The sequence below is a fragment of the Ixodes scapularis genome, unplaced genomic scaffold, assembly GCF_016920785.2.
Source record: "Ixodes scapularis isolate PalLabHiFi unplaced genomic scaffold, ASM1692078v2 PGA_scaffold1__304_contigs__length_218370807, whole genome shotgun sequence".
NCBI classification, from domain to species: domain Eukaryota; kingdom Metazoa; phylum Arthropoda; class Arachnida; order Ixodida; family Ixodidae; genus Ixodes; species Ixodes scapularis.
The window spans coordinates 62,838,564-62,854,934 of record NW_024609846.1 but is presented as its reverse complement, the minus strand read 5'-3'; the positions used below and the strand labels follow the sequence as shown (position 1 = coordinate 62,854,934).

The following is a 16,371-nucleotide window of genomic DNA, read 5'->3' as shown; positions in this document are numbered from 1 at the left end:
TAATATTAGACATGGGGTCTTCCTATATGATACTAAAGAGGGCTACATAGTTTTCTAAATATCAAAAATGAAGCGGAGTTGCCCTTTAAAACGAGTCTTCTTTTTTGTGCAGATTCTGCTGCGGCCTTCCGGGTACCTTCACAGAATTTCTGCTGCCTCGGATGAACAGTTTCAAGGTCAGATCGTGGCGATTTCAAGCGACGTGACGAGTACCATGAATTGTACTGACGCACAATCTTCCCCGATACCCTCAACTGTTCTGTGTGACAGCGACAACCGCGGTCACGCGTTCACGGGCTACTTTCTGACGCCCACCGGGACGACTACGGCGCGCGTCGCTGGAATAAAAAGCTTCGGACAAGGATTCGACGCCAGTTGGCAGGACGGCCGCAGCTGATTTGCCATGCTGAAACGAGTCTTCTTTTTTGTCCGGGTATGTGGAAGAAGGGATAATCATTGTTACCAATCCAATAATCGTTTTACCCACAGCAATATTTGCGTTTTTGTTTTATTGTGTCAGAAACACTGTACAGCCTTTGCTGCGTTGTGGCGACATTGAGGCCCATCCTGGTTTCATGAGCGATGTTCAGGCTAAGCATTTTAGCGAAATGTATGATCTTTTACAGAACCCGAATGCTCGCTCGCTCCAGTTTGAACAGGCAAAGTCAAAGCTGCTTACCAGTGTAAATAAGATAAAGAAAAACCAGAAAGCTATGCAAGAACAGGTGACTCAAATTAACAAAAGGTTGCATGCCATTGAAACTAAAACAACCCTTCTTGAGTCAAAATAGCAAGAACACGGTATCGCCGGTCAAGCACCTGATAGCTTACGGAATGAAAACATTGCTCTGCGGGAGCGTCTTGATATAGAGGACCGGTCTCGTCGAAACAGCGTTATCTTTTACGGTATTGTTGATCTTGCTTAAGAAACATGGGGTGACGCTGAACGAAAGAGAACAAGCCTGCTCTCCAAAAGCTCCTTGCCTTCCATAAACGGAACATTTGGTATAAAGCGCTCACATGGGCTAGGGGCATTTGCTGCAAACAAATGTCGCCCCATCATCGTACAGTTTTCTTCCTTCAAAACAAGGGATCGTATCTTATCTTGCAAGGTGCAACTAAAAACGGTAGGCGTGGCTGTCAGTGAAGATTTTTCTGTTGCTACTCGCCTAGCTAGGAGAAAACTAATAGAATTTGGCAAATCCCAAGGAAGTACTTTTAAACTGCGTTTCAACAAGCTTTATCAAAATAACAACTGCTATACGCACAACCACCAGAAAACTGAATAGGTATGTCAACCTCATTCTCGCGCTGGGAAAGAAATATTAGCGTGCCTCCACGAATTTCAGCTCCTCTTTCTCAGCCGTATGGCTCCACCTAGCGGTCCGAGAGGGGTGGGAAACCAGCGAATGTGCAAGTTGTTTTTTCTAACATCCGAAGTCTGATTAAAAAACGCGATGACATCTGCTCAATGATTGACTCATGTGATGCTGGTTTAGTTGTGCTAACTGAAACTTGACTTTTCTCTGAAGTTAATGATCTACTAAATATTTCATTGTAGTAAAAGTTTTAATATTTACCGCCATGACCGCAAGGAACGTTCTGGTGAAGGAGTTTTGATAGCAGCTGTGCCGGGACTTAATTCTTACGTGATAAACATAAATTCTGATCTCGAAATAATATGGGTAGGTCTTTCCATTGGAAACGAAAAGCTAGTATTAGGTTGTTGCTATCGTCCTTCAACAGGATCGAATATAGTTTTGCTGAGCATATTCATGATGCAATAAACCTTGTCCGTGTTCGCGTTCATTACTAACTCATTTTTCTTATGGGCGACTTTAATTATCCCGGCATCATCTGATCTGGTTTAAGCTCTTCATCGAAAAAACCCTCAACCAAATGCAACCAGTTTTTAGATCTATGTTTTGACTTTAACCTTTCACAAATGGTACCATTTCCAACAAGGACAACACACTCTTAGGCGAACGTGCTCGACCTGATACTGACTGACACACCTGATTTAATTTCTGATATTTTATACCTTCCAGTTTTTAGTGATCACTCGTTGCTTTAGTTTTCTTGTATAACTCCCAAGTTCCGTAACCCAAAACGAATCAAACGAATTCGGGATTACTAAAGGGCCAACTATGCAGCGATTAATAGAGGTCTCTGCTGTTTTTTTTATGACTTTTTGCCAGCGTTTTACAAGCGTTCCGTTCAAACCAATTGGGATTTATATAAGAACAAAGCCATTTCTTTATTTTATTAACACATTCCATAACACTTAATTATAACAAACACTCCGTCTCCATGGTTTACTCCCAAATCTGAAGGCTCTCAAATAAAAATAAACGTTCGCTCAGAAAGGTAAAGCGATTTGACTCGGAGGAATACTGGCAAAGTTATAATCTCGCAGCAAATGAATACAAAAAAAGCAGTAGGGGAAACTAAATATTGCTTTTTTAAAGGAGTGCCTCCCATCTATGCTAATGAATCATCCGAAACAATTTTGGTGTTGAGTTCCCAGTGTTGAGCGTTCTCTTTCCCTTAAAAATAAATCGGGTGAAATGATTCCCGATTCATTGTGTTTGACTATTCTCAATGACATGTTTTCTAGTGCATTTAACAATGTTACTAATACACTTTCTCCTTCATATCGTTCATATGACTTTTTTTCCATGAATCCAATTGTCATTGATGTGAATGGCATTTTAAAAAAATATATAGTCAAGTAAACAATCATCGCCGTGTGGTGTTGACATTATTAATTCAAAGTTTCTAAATAATGCGAAAGAATATACATCTATAATTTTCTCTAAACTATTTGACCAATCTCTTTCACTAGGTCAGATCGCAGACAACTGGAAAATTGGAAGGGTGATTTCATTACAAAAGACTGGAGACAAACATTCCCCTTTTAACTTTAGACCTATTTTCCTCGCAAGTATTTGTTGCATAAAGTTATGGAGTGAATTACCTCCTGGGTAGTAATTTGTCAAACAGGGAATTAAGTTGAAAACCGTTCACGCAAACGGGCTACTCTAGCGTGTTGCTTGTTTGAACCAAAAATAAATATATATTTTCTGACCGAGATGAGACGCAGCCCCACATTTCTGACGTTTCTGTGTTTTATGTGATAATTCCTTACTCACCGTGAATGGCTCCTAACGTCAAATCCAGTACCCAAATTTTATGGGCAAAACAACTGAACATCACACCTAATGAGGAAATGGCGGCGCCAAAAATTATTAGCGGCCTTGCAGTAAAACGATGTCCAATAAACGCCGCCAGCAAACCTGAAAAACAAAATACCAGAGAGGTTTTATGATATTCGCCACATAGTGCATGATACAGATCAGCAGGCACTAGCGTTCAGTTAAAGCCATCTTCGCATTATTGTTTTTATTGATGGAACACGACGTTTGTTTTATTTGTTAGAAGAGCTGTGACAAGCAAATATTTTATCGGTAGCATTGAACTGTGCCTTATCTCTCGAAGCCAAAAACAATATTATGTTTGTTAATTTGTTTAAGAGTGTGTATCCTCACAACATGCTGCGGTCATGTTGTCAGAATATGAACTTCTAGTAAACAATCTTCTGAAATGACGTTTCGCGAAATATTACTGGTATCAGCCTTATGAAATATACGTTTTATAGAGCTTACACTAATCTTGAGCAAAAGCTTGACTACTTAAAAGAAAAACAAACTCTCGCCGACTGTACCATATAAGAACCGTGTGTTAAAAAAGCGAAGAAATTAAAACCATATAAAATCAATTATTTGAGCTGGCGATGTACGTGGCATATAGACCAGCTCATGTTCACAAGCAAACAGGAGCGTCCCTAGCGGACGCCACGGGCACCGCACATGTGCGATAGAGCGTGGGCAAGAAGCTTGCCGGCGCCGATAAATAAACCATTGGAATGCAATGTTGGCAACGTCGGTGTTTGTCCCCGTGTTCTTTTTCGCGTTAGAATTGTTGATTCTACGCCTCCCTGGGCAATCTCTGACTACTTTAGCGGCTTCGGTGAAATTAACGAGGCGATCCATTCCGCGTGGACACCCCAGAATGGACGCAAAAGCCTGATTCGCATGATCAGTTTCTGCTTGCTATTTTCAGCCACGACGTCGCTCAGGCTGCAAAAGAACGAACCGTGGCTGAGATGGTTGACGTTGATATTGAAAATCGGAAGCAGAATCGGACCGAGTGAATTGGGCATAACAAGTCGGTGATAGGCACCGGTAACAATTATTAACATCTCCTTGTTTTTACTGTTTAAAGCGAGCATACTTCCCGCAACCAACCTTCAAACTTGAATTCTTTTGAGGCCTGCACTCCCTTCGTACCGCAATTACCGGGTCCGGCTTTGGTCTACTAACCGCAATCGTGTGAACGAGCAGATGACAACAAGCAGAAACGTTTGAAAGAGCAGACGATAGTTCGAACGCAGTCTGCATGTGGTCCGTAGAACTCTGTGATTTTCCCCCGTTCATCTTGGACGAAAACAAATAAATCTGACGACCACAAGTATCCGTGTATTTAACCCAAAGTGCTACCCGCACAACCAATCGTGGTCCACTGCACACTAAACATTGTAACACCCATAATCGTGTAAAAAGGGTGTAAGAAGGGTGTAGGTTAGGAAAAACACCCTTTTTACATGTTTTTTACACGATTTCTGAATATCGGTGGGTGTAAAAAGGGTGTGCTGACGTTTTACACCCTTTACACGCCCTCTTTACGCCCCACTTGCAGCGATGGTGTCTGAAATCGTGTAAAAAGGGTGTATGGGCGAATTTTACGCCCTTCATCCACACGGTGTGAAAGGGGCGTAATGGTGATGCTGTCAAATACACCCATGATTTCATAGCCGTTCATATTGAATTGAATTGAATTGGTTTTTATTTAGACACTCGGTCAAGGGTAACAGGACAAAAGGCAGATTATCTCTGCGTGACGTGGTCCTATCACCCGTTTAAAATGCAAGCAATATTTATTGCTTTATTACAATACAAAGCAATATTTATTGCTTTGGTGAAACTGTTGTTGATGTACGGCGGTACAAACATCGAGTATAATTAATCGCCACACGGAGTCGCGTATGATTAGGAAGTGCTAGAGAATAGTTTTTGCAACTCCTATTGAACTCTTCGTTCGACACGAGCCTAAAATTAGGTTTCGCGCGTGCATCAGTTTTATCGATTCAACCTTGGTTATAAAAAAAATCAACTCCGCTCGCAAAAAAAAAAAAAAAAAAAAACATAATGAAGACGTGTAAATATACAAACTAGGCAGCACACACTACTGCGCTGTTATGGAATTAAATCGGAAAGATTGTGTCGATATTATTTTGGTCTAGCCAATATCTGAAAAATGGGATGGGTCGCGCCGACGCTGTCCTGACATACCGTACTTGACGCCGTTTTTGGTTGACTGTCAAGAGTGTCCTGCGTGAATCGGCTATGCCGGCGAGGTATTTCTATTTCTTGTTTGTCTAAAATCCGACGTAAAAAAAAACAATACAAAGCAAGATTAACCGAAATAGAATCTGCTTACTTTTAACCTGAGAAAGACCTTTTAAGTTGAAGACTTGAACAAACTGCGGCGCCCTCATTTCGGATATTACAAACTCACCTGACTGGGTTTCGCACCTTCACTGATACTTTATTTTGGAGTGTAGCTCTGAAGAAACAAAGTCGCAAGACAATCGAAAGTGCCGGATCAATGACACCCCCAGGGACGCGACTCTTATCTCTCCGTAATGACACCAAAATATCTAGCTTTCCGACGCTTTTTTTTCCGGTTCTTCTTTGGTACACGTGAAACCGCGTCTTCGGCGGCGTTAAAAATGGTTTTTTGTATTTATCTTGTGATCTCGCGGTCCGCACCAGATCATGCGCGTCTACAGGAGTGGCAGTTTGAGGCGCTCAAGGTTGTACTACGCAAAGCAAGCCCTGGCGAGTCCGATTTCGCGACCTTCCCTGGGCAGGGCAGGTGGCAATACAAAACAGCAGAGGGAGATTAGCGGCTTTGTCCAACCCCCTTTGACCTCGTCTTCTGATAAGCCTCGAAACCTTCTTTTGTGTCTTCGTGCTGCTGTGAGCGAGTGCGAAGGCCACTTCTAGCAAATCAGAGGGGTGGCGCAAAACACGTGACCGCTCTCCGTAGGACAAGGACGCTTGGACGAAAATTTTTCACGTGATTCGCTCTGACGCGCTGATGGGCTACTGGGGCCGTAGTCTTTGCAGTAAGCCAAGTTATGGCGAGTTGTAGGGGCCACGTAGGTCCGGTTTACAAAAAGGGGGGCGCCCGTCAGTGTATTCCTGTTTTTCGTGCGTTTGAGTCGCGGCCGTGATTTTTCGTCGTGAACGGCCGGAATACATCCATGCCAACTTTTCGGAAATGGTCGTTTATTTCGTCGGAGTCCATGGAATTATTGTGCTGTATTTGTTGGACGCGTTTCGACAAAGAGCTGCTCATCGGCGGCCGCGAGACTTCCGTTGAATGTGATCGACCGCCTTCAACCTCGGCATTGTGTTTGCGTTGTTTTGTGCTGCCCGAATCGGATTACGCATCTATCACGACAGAGAGGTGCTCATCGGCGACCACGAAACTTCCGCTGAATGTGAGCGACCGCCTTCATCCTCGACATTGTGTTTGTGGATAGTTCTGTGCTGCCCGAATCGGATTATGCATCTATCACGGATTACATGAGATCGCTGTTTTATTTGTGAGTACTCTGCAAGCATGCTTTTGATAGTAGTCCAAGGGGGCTATGTTCGACAAATGTTTTATTTCTCCTAAAAGGAAACGGAAGTGACGGAAGCGACGATATCGCGTTTGATTGGTTGGAAGGTCAAATGGCGAAAATAGGTAACTTTCGTCATTTGAACCTCTAACCAATCAAACGCGATATCGTCACTTCCGCCACTTCCGTTTTTTTTTAGGAGTAACGAAACATTAGTCGAACATAGGCTCCCTGCTTCCGTTTCAATAGACCATTTTACGGTTTACAAACATGAACTGCCGCTTACGTCTATAGCAACTCCCGGTCGTACCGTCTTTGCAAGCCTGTCAGTTTTGTCCACGTCACCAGTGCAAGGAAGCATAAATGTCACAAGAAAAGTACAGTTGGAGATTCAACTAGGGCCTTCGGTTGTACAATTTGAAGGGGTTATGAAACAATATCCGGTTGAAATATTTATGACCTTACACGCACGGACCGTCACTGGTTTAGAAGCGTCTCGGTCGGGTGGAATTGCGAGGATAAAAAAGAACTATTTCTTTCAGTCTTGCCTTCGTCAAGTTTGATGACGTGCGCGTGAACGTAGCTTTGCCCTTTGGCACGCTTGTAATTGCACGCACTTGCCCGCATAAGCAGAGACATGGCTGCGGCCAGATGACCTGCTTGCAATCGTCTATAGAGAATTTCGTAGAACCTGTTAGAACATTGATTAAAAAATAAAAAGTGAACCAGGCATTTGCAGTCATTTTCTCGTGCACTCTTTTGGGTTATTACGCGCTACTTCATGGGTGTTGGTAATCGCGCCTTTTTTTATTTCCCTTTCTGGCGGTGATACACATAATTTAGAGGTCGTACTGCGCAGGCATAACGCCCCAATAAAAAGGTGTACAGTGGAAGCACACCCTAATTGAAAGGTGTTCGAAAGAACGCCGTCCTATAAGGGTGTTAGGGAAAAACACCCTATTTTATGGGTGTTAGAATTAACGCCCTTTGTTTAGGGCGTTTATCTACACCCAAATGGGTGTTAGTTATAGGACAAGCCATTTACACCCACAAGGGTGTTACGATGTTTAGTGTGTGGCGTCTGGTTTTCCTTTTTCACGTTCCTTGTCCACGTTCTCGGACGAACCGAGCAGGGGAAAGACATGTGAAAACTGGCATCCAAACCTTTCCCCACTCTTTTGGTACAGCCTCAGCCGCGGCGTTTTCGGGAGGAGGTTGGTTTTGTCCGGTTTCCTCCACAACAACACAGGAAAGCACGTCCCGCATGGTGACTTCCGCCCACAGCCCCGGACCGAAAGTGTGCCCTACGCGCCACCACCTCGCCGTGACGCAACAGAGCTCAGTTCGTGTATACTAATATGGCAGCAGCGCTTCGTTTTTATTCTTCAACATAAATCTGTTGACTCTACCAGGTCAACATGCCCGTTCAGGAATCGCTGTGCCCTTCGGGTGATTTACAACAGTGATTGCAAAACACTATGCAAAATAATCGTATATTATACAATTTTAGCGCTTATCTCCCAAGGGAGTCATGTGTTTCCAAATATCCACTTTATTTGAAATAAGGTTCATTGTCAGAGGCGACGAACGCATGGCCTGTGTAGTAAGCAAAACAGGTCTGTAACTATATATGTTTAATTTAGAGCAAAGTCTTAAGGTTTTGGCAGAATTGTTTTCGAATAAATATTCTGCCATGCATTACACGCTAAAAAATCGGGCTCTTAAATTTACGACTATGCAAATAATAATGATCGCCGCGCAAATATCCTTATTTTCCCATAATGACATTCTTTATCAAATCGTTTGGGCAGCAGTTTCCCGATTTACTTCGGAAATCGTTTGATACGTGATCAAGAAAGCCAGATATCTGCTTGTCTAAAAAAAGGGTTAATAGGATACCTTAGGAGAGTATCGCTTCACCTTACTTTTGTACAAGCAAAACTCATACTTTAGCAGGGCCGAATTAAGTGTACAAGCGGAAGAGGGTCACTGTGAAACAACATTGCCGTAAAATTAAAAGAAACACATTTTACTGCTTCAGTGATGATTTTAAGTGTAAAATGTTTGCTCATTAAAGAACATCAATATATTCAATTTTATCAATTTAAATTCCGTGAATATTTTTACTGATCAATGATCGACGAGCCTTGCCTGAAAGAACCCTTGCTCCTCCAAGAATCATGATTGTCCAAGAGGCTTCTTGATGGCTCACATTGAATTCGTTCATAATGGTGACGTAGAAGAATCCAGAGCACATTAAAGGGGCCACGGCGAAGAAGGTGGTAAGCGCACACGCTCCAGCCGTGAGCCAGCTTTGGATGCTGTCAAAACCATACTGCTGAAAGCGCGTGAAGTGTGTCAAGTTTCAATCGAACTTTAGGATCCCGGATAGAAGGTAAAACAATGAGTTTGGCCCGCATATATAATCTATGCATCATAGTGTGTTGAAACTCCGCTTAATTGAGACTCTAGTGGGGGTGATAGAATGTGAAAGTTTCAGAAGACGTTACTTGAATGAAACTACCAACACTAAAATTATATTTTTCTGAGTCAACAATCACCTAGCCCCAACCAAATATAATGCTCCCTGGGAACCTATGACATTAATTTCGGTGCAACACATTTTCCATTTTGAAATAAAATCTTAATTTCTTTTTTGTTGAAATTAATAACAAGATTCTATGAATTTATAACTATTTTAAAAACTTCGGCACTGATTTTAACTAAATAATTCCTCCATTTCCAAAAAAAATATATAATACATTTATGTATTTTTGCTCATGTAACCCAAACGTAAAAAAAAATACGGTATTATCCCAAAACTTTAGGCTGAGAGCAACATCCCAAGCTAAATGAAAAAAAAACAGTGAGTGCGCGGAAGAGCTGGTAGATCTTGATCATGATGTAGAAAATCCAAGACTGTGGTGAAAGCTGGGAAGCTTGGTCGAAGTACAGTACGGCACTTTGGTCGCAAACGGATATTGTGCACAGAGAGCGCAACAACACTAAGAGGCTCATAGGAGAGACAGTTCGTATCAAATCCATCGATAATTGTACAGCCATGCTTCGATACAACTCGGAAGTAGTTCCAGAAAGTTTTTTTTTTTTTAATATAATGTTTTTTATTATTATTATTTAGTTGTAAGTGAACGTGCAACGAGTGATTTTGCGGGCGGGGTTCAGTTGGAGGTTATATCAGTTCTCGTTTAGATAAAGCACAGCCCTTCCAGACTCCGGCTGGAAAGGAAGTGGGTCCGTGTGTTTGTTGTGTTATGTTTGTTTGGTTTAATGTCCCAAGTTTTCAGTTTGGGATTGAGGTCACCATTTACGGTTGAGGCGACGACCAGTGTGGGTAGGATTGTATAGATAACAAAGGTTGACCTTGTGACGTCGGTGGTCGCTGCTTAGGTTGTGGATATATAAGACATTGAAGAAATAAACGCAGTAGCTGAGTTCGAGACGTTCATTTCCCCTGTCCTTTTTTCTTCGACTAAGCTTCCCAGCTTTTACCACAGTCTCGGATTTTCTACATCGTGATCCCAAGCTAATTTTATCATACTTCTTAAGGCGATGGCAAAGAATGTTTTACCTTTGGAAAATCGTACGGACGCTCAGCCTCGGTCTCCGAGATTGTTTGAGTGATATCGATGTCTTCTTGACACTTGTTTAGTGAAGGAGGTGCATTTTCAGAAGAAAAAACCTGACGAAAGGTATCCCTACGTTCCTGCTTCTTGTGAAACGGCATATTTTATATGAAAACTTAAATCGAAGCTTGCTCAGAAGCAAAAGCAAAGCCTGTCGAGGGAAAAAAAAACAAGTCACAAAAGCAACGATTTCTAATAAGAGAGGATGAAGCCCTTAAGCTTAAAGCAGCTGCAGGTGAAACAGTATTCACTGTTTGTTTTGTGGTCCGCTGTAGAGGAGAATATTAGAGCACAAGTTATAGTTTCTTATCACTTTACGAGTAATACAGCAATTAATTAGAGCTCACTGTTTGTTATAAGATCGATTGTAGAATAAGCTGGGCGAGAAATTAAGGTTCAAATAATTATATAACCCCGTTCCTTGAGATCGTGTTGCCGTAGTTGTCTTTCCCTTGAATTTGAAGCTATTGCAGAAACTCACAAGTTAGGTGCGGATATACACTTAAAGCTCGTCACAATTACTCCCACGACCTCAAGTGCAACTAAGGCGTTTTAGTTGAATAAGAAAATGAAACAAATATAAAACGAGTGCATTGCATGCGAGACCCGGCTTGTAAACATATGTCAGAATTATAAAAGAGAATTCTGAAGAATAAAAAGAAGGTCATTTTCAACATAAAGAAATAGGAAAGTTACGGAATGCGGGGAGAATTGGACATAAACACGAAAAGAAAGAAATTAAACTCAGCTCAGACCGACAATGTTGAGGTTCGTAATAAAACTAAGATGCTACCTTCTCTGAAGTCATTTTTTATATAATAAACTCAAGATTCACAAAGGAAGAACATATAAAACATTTAAAGAGGACAAACACAGACATAAAATTCTTCAATTGATATAATTGTGTGTATGTGCTTACCCCTCTTGTTTCTTTATAATACCTTGCCATATGCAGTGTCTACAACGCGCTCTCCGCAACTACCTTTCAACAATACCCAAGAATACGTACAAAGTTTCCTCTGTCAATTTCTAGCTGAGGTTATGACTTAAAATGACCTCGAACTGACTCAAGTGAGGCCACTATATTATGAAAAATAAACAGAGGCCGGAAACAGAAAAGGTAATTAATTGTATGAAGGATCGGCCGCTAACTTATACTATCATTCTTACATTTCGTCCCTCCCCAATTTTGATGTCAGTATTTAATATTTTTTATTCATATGACAAAAGATAGCACCATCCGGTAACAGCTAGGGAGTCAACAAGGAGCTGCGGGTGATGTATACAGAAATTTTGCTCTGGCCTAGTTTTTTACTCTCTGGTTGAGCAAATAATCACTGGTGGGCAACAGTACCCTATAGAACCTCTTCCCCAAGTATGTTTAGGCTCTCATATACAAGATAGCATACATTAAAAAAACTATAGAATTTTACAATCCATTTTAAAAAAAGTAGCTATACTTAGGTTACTATTGTGCGATAACTCATTTATTCTTAAAGGCGGATATGTCTCTCAGCGTCGAGCTTATTAGTCATTCTGCTGCCTCTGTCACGAACGCACAACACTAGTGGTGATTGCGCGCAGCCAGCGAACGATACATTTCAGTCTTCCTCTTTGATTCCACACTATACGTTCAAGAACTGTATGTTGTTATTCTTGCATTTTGTTTAAAGTTAAAGTAAAAGTACCTGATTTTCAGGAAAGGATTCTCCAAATCTACTTTTAGAGACAGCCTTTCGATCTCAACAATCTAACGTTGTAGTCGACCAAATTGTTTTTTAAACAACCCACGCAACTCACTTACCGCCTCCGCTTTTGGCGAATAAATTTATATAAATGAATGAGTAATCTCGCCGGCAATAGTTTCAAACGAAAGAAGATACTCACAGTAACTTTATTCCGAGTGTGTACGGTGTGAGAGTTTTCCTGGATCCACTACAAAATAATTATTGTTCCGCCATATGCAAGTAGTCCCAGCCAAATGGGATTGGCCTTGACGATGGAAATGTGCTTTGCCGAAAGAGAACTCACATATACTTCTGTAAATTTTAACACTTTTTAGGTTTATCAGCAGCAACTGTCTTTTCTTTTTTCGCATTCTTTTATGTAGGCGTTCACTACAGGACATATTTTAAATGCCAGATGTATAATAGACATGCGTGGCAACATTTTTTTCTTGTTTATTTTGAATGTGCACTGCGGGCCTTTTGAACAGGTCCCTGCAGTTGTTGGATAAAAGAGGGCTGAGATAACTAAGTAGATGACATAAAACAAGGAACAATTTGGTCCGCCATTTTGCAATCAGATAACCAGGCGCATTAGTGAACATAAGTTTATTGTAATAAAACTGAAGCCATATTTTAAAAAAAAATCCTTAGTTAGTCAATTGTGTTGCATCATCCGAATTGAAGCATACCACATACCGTATTCACTCGAGTAATAGCCGCCCTATTTATGAACAAGGGCCTTGTGTCTACTTTCCCAGAGAACACAATCACCGTGCTGCATATAAATAACACAGCGAATATCCAAATACAGAACACGATTCTCCATACAAACGCAATCTTCACAGATGGTATCTTCGCGCGAAGAGGTTATTTTTGTCCTGTAAAGCGCTGGAATCATGCTGCCGATCGCGGTGATTGGCAAGCCGCATGCTTCGCAGAAAAGCGAACCCACAGGTGTTCTTTATAAACAGTCTTGCAATTAGTCTAGCAAACACGGTATTCTGCTTAACTATATAAAGTCAATAAAATGCAAAAAAAAAGTATAATATTCTAATCAGTTATTTAGAATGCATGCGTTATTCATCCTGCCAGGGCTTGTGTGACGCACACAACGCTTTGTTCTATACCTTACGTAGTTGCTCGACAAATTTATATATCGCCACATGCCAGACGCACGGGCCGGATGGCACAAACTATCACATTAAGATATGCGCGTGACATCGGGCAGTGCCACACACCAGACGCACGGGCCGGGGGCACGAGCGTGTGGCACTCGTGCCATCGCGTGACTGTGAGCTGTGTTTTTTAGTACATTCTTTTGATCTACTCCGCTGAGGCTTGACACTAAAGTGAAGAAGTTAAAGTTTTTGTTGTTCCGCAGGGCCGGACTTTTTTTGGCGTTGTACATAAAGTCGTGACATTAATGCGTGGAGGTGCGGGGTACTGCCCGCACATGCTCACGTCTAGGACATCCTCGAACAGCCGTGACCCCAGCCCAGCTAGGGACGGCCACATCGAAGGAACCACGTCATTAAGCACCGACGTTCGCTCAAGCCGACGAAAGCAAGGCCTACCAGCAGAGTACGGGCCTACCAGCGGAGTAAGGGAGTACGGGCTACCAGCAAAATACAAGGCTTCAGCAAGTAGCGAGACCTCAGGCACCGGGATCCGGTGCCTGAGGCCCCGAGCCAAATAATTTTGCAGGTTCCGCGAACACCGAAGGCTTTCCACGGCAATCTTTACGAAGACCCGGAAGGGTGGGTCGAGCATTTTGATCAGGTAGCGATACTCAATGGCTGGGATGGTCCATTGAAGTGACGGAACATTTACTTGTCGCTTGAGGACACAGCCCGCGTTTGGTTGGAAAACCGAGAAAAAAGCTTTACGTCATGGGAAGAATTCAAGTCCCAGCTCCTGTGGACCTTCGCCAACGCGAAGTGCAAGGAGAGGGCTGAGCATTTGCTTCAGGCAAGAACGCAGCACCCCAATAAGGGCGTCGTCACATACGTTGAAGACATGATTTTCCTCTTCCGTCATACCAACCCGATCATGACCGAAGAAAGGAAGGTGCGGCACCTGATGACAGGCGTCCAGCAAGACCTTTCCGGAGGTCTCGTGATGAATCCCCCTTCGACGGTGGCCGAGTTTGTCGCAGAGGCATCTACAATCAAGGAAACGCTGCAGGTGCGCTCCCGGCTGTACGAACGCCAACTGCCGAATGCCTCGCAAGACGGTCTAGTAACAGCTCTCGTTAGCACCAGCAACGTCCTTCGTGAGCTCATTCGAGGCGTTGTCCGTGAGGAACGTCAAAAGTTACAGGCGCCGGTACTTCAACCCACCAACGCCCCGGTGTCAGCAATCATCCGTGAAGAAGTTTAAAACGCCCTTGGCATAACGCCAGTGCAAGACGGAGCCTCGGAACCGCGCGCATTCTGTCATACGCAGCCGCGATGAGAAGTTCTACACCCGTCATTGAATTCGCCAGGCAAGTTCAGTCAAATCCGTGGTCACCACGGCAGTTCACTCGGCGCCCTAAAGAACAGCGCCCACCGACAAGGAAAACCGAGGTTTGGCGCACATCGGATCACAGGCCGCTGTGCAACCACTCTTGCGAAGCAGGGCACGTGTATACCGGCATTGCTTCTTACGCCAAATGGGACTTCGCGGCTTCTTAACTGATGCTCCCCGCCCGCGCAATACGACCAGCGACCACCCGAAATCAAGGTCTACCTCAACCAACCGGCTGGTGCTTCAGCTGATCGACGTCTGTCTAGGTCTCCGCCACCGAGACGTTACGAGTATTCAGGACGCCGCTCCTCCCTGACGCTCCCAGGGCACGGTCCCCAAGCCCACGCCGGGGAAGCTAAATGGGGCGACTTCGGGAAGTGAAGTTGCCCGCCGCCAAATGCTAGAAGACCCTCCAACGACGCGAGGCGCACAAAACGACGACATGGAGACACCGTACAGCGACGATAAACTAACTACCTCCCACCTCCCCCTAGTTATCGACGGATAAGAAGGGACTGCGCTGGTCGACACGGGCGACGATTATTCCGTGTTAACGGGGGGTCTTGCCGTTCGACTGAAGAAAGCTATGACAGTCTGGGATGGGCTTGGAATCCGCACGGCCGGACGTCATTTATTTACACCGGTCGGCAGATGCACAGCAAGAATCTAGATACGAGGAGTTACGTTCATCACCAGTTTTGGCGTTCTCAGGGCTCAAGAAGAGTAATACTCGGAATAGACTTCCTTGGGGAGAACGGCGCGATCATAGACCTACGTAGGCAAGTGATCACATTCTCCACTATTCGATGCGTTGAAGAGGAGAAATCAACGCTACGGCGTTTTCCACTCCGTGTAACGGATGACCACGTTTGTCCCCCGCCATGCAGCAGCATGGTCGTGACCGTGAGAACCGAGGAGACCGCCTCTTCAGGAATCGCCGAGGCGAACTCTTCTCTTCTGCTGGAACGGAGAATCTGCATAGCCAGGAGTCTCGTTCAGCTCCACGACGGAACAAATGAGTTTTTACTTACGAACTTTCGCTGCGAGTACCAGCATATTTCCCGTGAAACTACCATCGCCTATCTTGAGGACGTCGCTAATGTCAGTGGGTCCTTCTCACTAGAAGCTTCATTGCCAGACAAGATAACGACAGCCTCCACAAAAACATTCGACGTTAGCCACGAACTTCCAGAAAAAGAAAAGGAACATCTGCTGGATTTTTACATAAGTATAATGACTGTTTTTTATTGTCATCGAAGGTGTGCCGGATGACTGTCGCAAAACATCGGATCATCACGGACGAAACAAGAACGTCGAAACGGCAGCCACCGTACAGGGTCTCGCAGAAGGAACGAGAAACAATACGGCAACAGGTGAAAGAAATGCTCCATGACGACGTCATACAGCCACCAAAAAAATCCCTGTGCATAACCTATTGTGCTTGTGAGGAAAAAAAATGGTATACTACGATTTTGCGGAGACTACCGTAAGCTAAGCACGGTCACCAAAAAGGATGTATACCCGCCGCCTCGCATAGATGATACTCTGTACAAGGTGCGTGGTGCGAAGTGGTTCTTATCGATGGATCTCAAAACAGGCTATTTGCAGATCAAAGTGAATGAAAGAGATCGATAGAAGACCGCTTTCGTTACGCCCGACGGTCTTTATGGGCTTAAGGTCCTCTGTTTGGACTAAGCTCGGCGCCGGGCACATTCCAGCGGATGATGGACAGTGTTCTTGC

The 16,371-nt window shown here is 43.6% G+C and overlaps 1 protein-coding gene across 1 annotated transcript in view; it reads right to left on the bottom strand.

The window, feature by feature from the left end:
• LOC115309999 (monocarboxylate transporter 12-like) overlaps positions 1-9,098 on the bottom strand; it is a gene marked incomplete at its 5' end in the record, with an annotated part of 48,831 nt that extends 39,733 nt beyond the window's left edge. Inside the window, 2 exons of the mRNA XM_029968268.4 lie at positions 3,153-3,296; positions 8,903-9,098. Of these exons, the coding sequence (XP_029824128.4) occupies positions 3,153-3,296; positions 8,903-9,098 (340 nt within the window). The remainder of the gene's footprint in view (positions 1-3,152; positions 3,297-8,902) is intronic.
• Between the last annotated feature and the right edge of the window lie 7,273 nt (positions 9,099-16,371).